The sequence below is a fragment of the Rhea americana genome, unplaced genomic scaffold (assembly GCF_003343005.1).
Source record: "Rhea americana isolate MKP2758 unplaced genomic scaffold, rheAme1 scaffold_193, whole genome shotgun sequence".
Taxonomy (NCBI): Eukaryota; Metazoa; Chordata; class Aves; order Rheiformes; family Rheidae; genus Rhea; species Rhea americana.
Genome location: NW_028186072.1, coordinates 83,824 through 91,921, shown reverse-complemented (window position 1 = coordinate 91,921; position 8,098 = coordinate 83,824). Strand labels below are relative to the sequence as shown.

The 8,098-nt window shown below is 36.1% G+C and overlaps 1 protein-coding gene across 2 annotated transcripts in view; it reads right to left on the bottom strand.

Moving 5' to 3' along the window:
* Positions 1 to 1,492: 1,492 nt before the first annotated feature.
* Positions 1,493 to 8,098, bottom strand: part of HPS3 (HPS3 biogenesis of lysosomal organelles complex 2 subunit 1) — a 19,053-nt gene continuing 12,447 nt past the window's right edge. Inside the window, exons 13-17 of one of the 2 annotated variants that reach the window (XM_085302814.1) lie at positions 6,934 to 7,122; positions 6,273 to 6,380; positions 5,598 to 5,804; positions 4,121 to 4,211; positions 1,493 to 2,884 (exon numbers count right to left, since the gene is read on the bottom strand). In XM_085302814.1, coding sequence (XP_085158940.1) covers positions 2,757 to 2,884; positions 4,121 to 4,211; positions 5,598 to 5,804; positions 6,273 to 6,380; positions 6,934 to 7,122 — 723 coding nt within the window. In that variant the 3' untranslated portion in view covers positions 1,493 to 2,756. Of the gene's footprint in view, positions 2,885 to 4,120; positions 4,212 to 5,597; positions 5,805 to 6,272; positions 6,381 to 6,933; positions 7,123 to 8,098 lie in introns of those variants that run through there. The other variant, XM_085302815.1, reaches the window with a different exon arrangement.

Here is an 8,098-nt window from a genome sequence, read left to right as displayed (position 1 = left end):
TTAAATACGTGTGTGTGTGTGTGTGTACACATTCTATTTTTTCTGTATGTGCGTGTGCATGTAGATATACACACACACACACACATATACAAGAAAAGATAGAATATTAAACACTATCTAGTTTTATAGTTTTATAAGCCATTCTGATTTACAGGATATGCTGTGCCAAAGAGCTRAATTACAGTACACTGAAACAGTCCAGTACTATTTGGTGCATTTTTGAGGCTTTAAAAAAAAAAAAAAAAAAATCATGTAAAAGGTACTAGGATCTATTGTTTTCCATTTTGAATTGTTGTCCATATACATAGAAAGACAGTTCATGAAAGGGGATAACAAAACCTGTTTTCTCCTTTTACAGACAGTCTTTTTTTCCCCCAAGATCATTCATTCAGTCAAAGAGTAGTGGTACAGCAGGCACACTAGAATGAAGAAGCCAATTTACCGCAGTGATTCTCTGAGGTCTATCTTCAGTGAAGCATTTCTTGAGAAATACTATCTCCTGGACGTCAAGTTTTTGCAGATTTCATTTGGTGGCCCACTGCTAACAAAAGGACCATGGACTGAGACAGTCGCATGGATATAACAGTTTTAGGAATATATGCTTGTAAGTAACATTTTCCTTAAATAAAAATTGTATCTTGCCAGCTAATTAGCACGTTCTAAGTGATTCCTGATGTGTGTTATTTAACTGCTGAGGAATTAGCATATATGCAAATAATATGGAAAAAGCCAAGTAAAATGTATGTTCTTTTTTTTTTTTTAATTTTGTAAATAAAATAAACCTGTGTGGCAGCAAAATTAGTTTCAGGTATTTGTCCCAGATCTGGTGTCACATTTTACTAGCCAGGTATTAGTTGTTACAGAATGGGAAATAGGAATTGAGTTATCATCATTTGCACCACAGGTTCAAATTTAAACATAAGATTGCATAATAAACTTCTAACAAAATAATCCTATCTTTCTGTTGAGTTATAGTTTTATCAAGTAGTATCTTTTAAGATAGCAAAGCTGAGAGATGAAGTGGCACACTATTCATGGTTGTACAAGATTTTTTTTTTTTTCTGTTACAAAAATAATTACAAGAGGGGCAAAGTTGCACTGAATTAAGCCTGATGATGAAATTCAGGGAGTTAAAAGGGTAACATTTGGTGGCTGCTACCTAAAAGCTTTGCCCTGATGCATCTTAAACAACTATGGCACTGGAATCATTTTGCTGTTATGTGTGTGCTATATAGCTACATAAATTTAGCACTTCTTGATGGACAGAAGCAGCGGTGCTACTGCAGGACCAGTTACGGTCAAAAACCTAAGTGGTATGAGCAAGTATCGTCCCGTCGTGTTTAATTAGCCCAGTTCTCCCTTTTGCTCASTTGATCCCTCACCTGTATTGAACAACAGAGAAGAATGTATGAGAGGGGCAGGGAAAGGAAAATGTTTCCATATTAAAAGATACCAGAACAAGGTATGTTGCTTCTCTGTATCAGGACAAGGCATGATGAAGCTAGTTAAACTCAGCTGGCTTTTACTGTATTTAAGCAGAAAGACACTGTTGAAGTCAGTATAGTCCTGCTACTAAATTAGGTCATTGATTTGGCTGTAACAGACATACCACAGAGAAACATTAAACAACTTTACTTTTTTTTGATGTTTCATGTGTAATGCAGATGAGATAGCCTTTGAATGACTGCTACAGCTTTAACACTGCAAGTTTACTGAGTAAAGTAGATTTGATAGCAGCAGTGCCAGCTAATTAAGCCTTTAAATGGTTAAAGGATCATACTACCATTGTTTTACTGGTGGTAGGTTCTAAAAATCCATTCAATTGTGTTCRTAAGACGTTCATAAACATTGTGATAGTTTACTATGTCAAAATTCCCGGTGGAAGAGACCAGTGTTTTTCTGCCCAAAAGAAAAACAGACATACACGCACACATGCACATAAATGCGTGTACAAACCCCAACCAAACGATCTGGAAGAAATAAGATTTTTCAGCTGGATTTGTGATCTAGCAATACTTCAGCTACTCCAGTACACATATGGCAGGAGGGAAGGGTGGAGGGGGGGAGGTACCCAATAGCAAGCCAGATCTTCCATTCTACTTAGGAACATTTTGCTAAATGAAAAACATTTTCAGTGTCACACTTACTTACAGAGGCATGTAACTAAGATGACAGAGCAGCTGACTGGTTTTGCTGGCTGGAATTCAAGGGAATTTCTTCATTGCAAGAAGAAGTAAGGTGCCTAGCTTCAGTTCAAAGTCAAGCACTTTTTACTCATACAGTACTCCCTCGATCATGACGCAACTAGCACGGAATTAAGACTGACCCCCTGCTTTACTTTTAGTGTACACTATTTACTTTTATATGCGTAATTGTACTGTACCGTCAGTATTTTTTTAACCACTTTGGCCATAAGTTTATCCTCATTTAGGAGATGAGTGACCTACATCTAATAGTTGACTAGGTGTGCTTTTACCTGGCCAACCACCATTAGTTTTACCATACAGAAATTCTTCTGGATAGCTGACTTCTGTCAATGTGCAATAGTATTTTTTTTTTCCCTCTGTCGTCTTCAAAAGCGATGCTCTGCCTAAGATAGTAGTTGTCATTCCATAATAAGGTTTCAACTAAGACATTATGTGGCTAATGTGTAGGGTGGGTCCTACAATACTTGCTATGTATTTCTACTGTTTCATTTACTTTTTTTATTCCAGTGCATTCTTGGTATTTGAGTGTGTAGTCAACTTTCACTAGCTTTAGGTCAATGACTTCCTCTGGCTGCAGTGAAGAAGATGTGGCAGGAAGAACGCTGCAGTTCCATCCTCTGGTAGAACATTGAGGAAATCCCTTAGTTCCAGTTCCATTGCAATAACTGATAAAGTTTCTGCCCAGGGCAGAGGGAAAAAAACAAAACAAAACAAAACAAAACAAAATTGTTTTAAGGTATTTTGGTTAGAAAAGGAGTAAAAACAACATTAGATAATTCAATGACTTCAACTGTTAACTATTATAACTGCAATCAAATTTGAGACATACCCATTTGGGGGACACAGAACTAAGGAAAAAAGAAATCTCAAACATGAAACAGCACTTTAAACATACTCACATCTCAAAACGAAACCATACCTCTATCTTTATTCATCAGCTCTACATGTGGCACTAATGCTTACAGAATTACAGAATGCTAACAAAATTTCCACTGTATAAAGCGGAAAGGAAGCGCTAGGAATCTATGYTAGTACCCTAAACTCAGCATGACTTGCAATATGTGATGTTCTGTGAGCAGCTTCTGAGATGCAGTTTAACACTGTGTTTTGAAGTATTTATTAATGAAAAGTTACTGCATGAAAATAATGGTTCAAAAGAAAAACTGACACTACAAAATGGAACTTTATGGTAGAGCATGGCAACCTGTTCTACACCATGCAGCCCAGCAATGCTGTTCTTTGCTCTCAGACTGTRTGACTGATAGTCTTGTTATGTTTTTATTCATGTGTGTATGTGTATTTAATTCCATTGTTTCATTCTGCAAAAACACAAACCGACCCCTCAGCTATGCAGCATTATTGACTTCCTATGAACACTTAACAATGGGACTCTGCCAACTCACTGGTCTGATTTCTCTGCTTCTGTTTCCACTGACGAAGAGCCAGTAGTACCGTCCTCCTCCCCTCAAATGAACGCAGACATTGCCTTCTGTTTAATATTGCCAACTAGCAGTAACACATTGGATTTCCCCCCCCCCCCATCTATGACCTAATCATAAAAAGGCACTTAAACACTCCATGGAGCGATTAATAACAGTCTGTTTGTTAGCTATTGCTTAGAACTGTAATCGTTTAGCATAGGAAAAAAAAAAACAATTACAATTACTGCTACATGATAGCTTTTTGTGGTCTTTGTTCATGACCTGYACAGAAGTAATCTGAACACCACCATTGTTACAGGAAGCAGTGTAGTGCATGTTGCAGAATGCTGCCCTGCTGACTAGACAGCCTGCTGAGCTGTATTAGCTTTACCCATKCAAAATGGGCCCCTTCTTTCTGCATATCACAGTGCAGTCTTTAGGCTGCATGCCATACAAAGGTTTCTTGAGCTGCGTTGTCATCATGTGGTTTACCTTTCAGTGATAAAATATGAACAGGACAGTAATTTCCAGTAAGTCTGGTTCGCTTGCAAAGTTCAGGAAGCAGTTTGTTCCACCACATAGCCTAATTTAAGGGAAAAAAAGAAAAAAATAAAAAGGAAAAAAAAATAAAAAAGTGTGAACTAACAATAACAGCAATTAGCAGATGTTTCATGCTTTTAAAAGTACACTGAACTAAGGTCAGGTGTGTGCAAATACAGGTAGGTTAAGATGGAATCAGAAATTAGTTTATATAATGATTTGAAATGAAGCATTCTTGCACATGTAGCATTTTCAAATTTTTACTGTGATATTTTTTGTATTATTTTGTACTTGATGAATATTTAAACAGTATCTTCCAGTGCTTCTATAGATGAGTGTTTATAGTTCAGAAAATGACRTACATAACTAGCAAGAGACTGATACAGTAAGAAAATTAAGCTTTTCCCCTCCAAACAACTCCATGCAAAGTGGTAAATAACATCACTATGAGACCTCTGCTCTGGCACCTGACCTAAGCTGTCTGCTTCCAACAGTTGTAGTAGTGAATTAATTTTTGGTGTATCATTTTTTATATAAGAATGGAGAGGAGGAAGAGATTTCTTTCCTTTTCTCCTACACGTTTTAATACTTTTCTTCCACCTGTCTTCAGGTTCAGCATTCTTCAGCATTCAACTCTACCACTAACACAAAAACAATCAAAGAAACCATTTTCAAATCTAAAAATAAAGCAGAAATATAGTTTTGAATGGAGTACTGGTATTTTCAGTTGGTAGGGGATCACCTTTGCTGATTCTAGCCAGCAAAACTGTGCAAAATTAACTGCGTAGCTTTGATGGGCAACGGAAGTAAACCGTTGTTTTCTTGAACACTGGAATAAAATCAGATCCACAATTAAAATTGCATAGTGGCCTATGGAGAAAGGGGGACATAAAGAACGTAATATAACCTTCCTTACTAATGAACCAGCACCATTCTTATGTTATACAGTCAAATGTCACTAGAATGCTTGAAGAACATATTTAAAAGTGGTTTTATTTGAAGGACCATCTTTTCCTGGCTTATCACTAAAATCTGACACATTATGCAAATGCYATTAAACATCATTTAGAACACTGATTAGTGAGAAACTAGACTGAGTTTTCATTTACAGTGGAAAAAAACCCATTACTCTCCTTTTTCTGAGGCACTCTGCCATCTGAAAAGATTATTTACTAAAATTAATACAATCACTCATATTTTCATGAAGGAATTGTGAAAAAAAACGTATATATTCTCATTAAAACTAGTGGGGATTCAGTTATGGAATTTCAGTGCAAAGTGACAGATTCAAAACAAGCTAAGCACTTTACTCTGAAAGCAGGGCTATTTGATCTCTCCTCATATGCACGTGTACACAACAGTTTTTTTTTTAAAAAAAAAAAAAAAAAAAAAAAAAAAAAAAAGGATGAGTTTAACAAAAGCAGCTCACCCGACTGTCATCTTTCAGTTCACGCTGAGCATATAATACAACTGCATCAGGACACTTTTTCAGAAGCAGGTCAAGGGACTCCTCATACTTGCCTAGACGTGTACTGCAGAGAACACGGATGGTGAGGCCCACATTGCCATCCTCTGACAGAGGCTCCAAGAAAGGCAGAACTGAAGTTATATCGATTGACTGACTACACAAAACAGACTAAAAACAAGAAAAAATGTKGCTGTTTGGTTTAAGACAAAATTTGCAAGAAAAGTGAACCATAATCTTAAAATGACAGCTTTCACTTGTAATAGTTTTGAAATAATATTACTTTTAATAGTTACTGATCATTGAGGAAGTGTGGAATAGACTGCAAATGTATGCATCATTGACACATCTTTGAGATTTTTTTCTTCTATAATTTCAGTGTGTCTTTAAGCTCAACCTGCATAACAGAAGTCTTATCCTAGAGAGTTTTTTTATTACAACTTGTTTTGGTAAAGATGGCAGTACAGTTTATTTGCATGTTCTATAGATTCAAATGAAGACACCAATCCTGCAGTTCTTCTTGAACAAGGCAGAAGTGCTAAAAATACAAGTTTTGGGGTGGGTGAGTCCCACTCGAGAAAGATGTTCATACATAAAGGAACGTTTGCAGACCAGGTCTAAGCCGTAAAGGTTTCGTACCTGTAGTTTTGAGGTATCTTCAGGACAATCTTTATCAGATGGAGATCCGATCGACATTATGAAAGTTACCCAGGGGAAAATCAACCCAAAATGATTACAGGAATTTATCTATATAAGAAAGAAAAAAGTTTTAATATCAGTAATCTTTCTGCTGTTATAGATCTGTGTGAAACCCACTCCAAGTGAAGAAAATTTAATTTTCACGTAGCATACTTTAGAAGAGCAGTTGCTCTTTCTTTTGGTTCATACAATTGAGTGAAGAATAAACTGAGAAATTATTTCTACTTAATTGTATTTCAGATTTCCAATTCAGAAAACTTTACAGTCATTCACTCCCAGGCTTTCTCATTTAGTCAGCTTTGTAAAATTGCAAACACGCCACTTGATAAACTCTTTTTATTTAACTTAAGCCCTTATTTCTGTCCAAAACTGAAATTCCTGTTGGAAGTTTACTTGTAGATGTACTCGAACAGCAAGACTGATCTGAACCAGGAATACCTATTTGGTAAGTACTCACTATGTTTTTTGCTTTCAGTCTTTCAGTCTTGCTTCTTTCAAGCAATAAACTGTCCAGAATGAAAATACTCAAGATAACATCTGAGTGGACTTTGGCTGGACGATGAAATCATAAAACTTTCTCTGAGCGGATAGGTGTGCTTACCAGATCCTCTGTTGTTTTCAATGGTTTGGTCTCAGGAAACTGCCTCTTTGATATTCTCCAAACATACTGAGAAGTAACTCTCAGTAAGAGTTCCTGAAGTACTTCTTCCTGAGAGCATACTACAAGAAGAGCTTCCCAAAAATCTACTAAGAGCTGAGGAATAGCGTTTTCATTGTTCTTACATAAAGTCTAAGAAAAAAATTTTAGAAGACAGCAAGTTAGCACAGAATATGGTAATTATTAGTACCAGTAGTTAGAAGGAGTAAGAGTAACAGTTTTCCACTTCTTCAGCAGAGGCAGTTGGTTGCTTTTTTGTCTTGATGTACTTCTAATGGGCGTGATTTTACATAATACAGTGATAGGCAAAGTAAAAAGGTTATGGAATGATTTTTAAGGAATTCTAACTTATGTATTTGATTCTTTTTGGAAACTTACTTACTCCACTGTCAGAAATGATCCAGTCAGCAAGCATTTACAGACCTGCTAAGTTGGAGGTTTTTTCAAATGTATCAACAACTAAGCAGGCATCTTCTAAAGAAAAATCTTAATGGAAGGGAAGTCCACAATAAAGAAATGTTGTGTAGCACAGCTGCGGATAATGGCAAGACCTACAAGGGAGATGCTTCTGGGCTTTAACATCTGGTGTGTCAAGGATAAGGATCTCTAACATGTAATTCACTCCCAACTTGCTTTAAACAACATTAGAAGCAATATGAATTTCTTGAATTGGTATTTCTGATAGAAGTCTTTCAAAATAACAGATCTAAGGCCATAATATACTGAAGCACGAACATAATGTACTGAAATATACATAATTTTAATCCAAACATTACTCATTGTAGAAAAGAGAAAAAGTGCCTGTTCCCACTCTGAATAAAGAAAACTTCAGTGACCAAAAAAATTACATTTCCATAAACTGCAGAGATGTTACTCTTCTTTCAGAAACTGAAGAGCAGAGCATTATATACCTTCATAAATATTTAAGTCTGATTCTTTAGAAATGTGTTTTAGTCCTAATGATTTCTTCAAAAGGAGCCTATGGAAATGATTTATCCAAATTCTGTTATGCTCAGTGGCCTTAGGAAGCCACTGAAAGATATCTGAGATCAGGATGTTCTTTGCTCACATTACAGGGTCAAAACACAGACTTTTTTTTTTTTTTTTT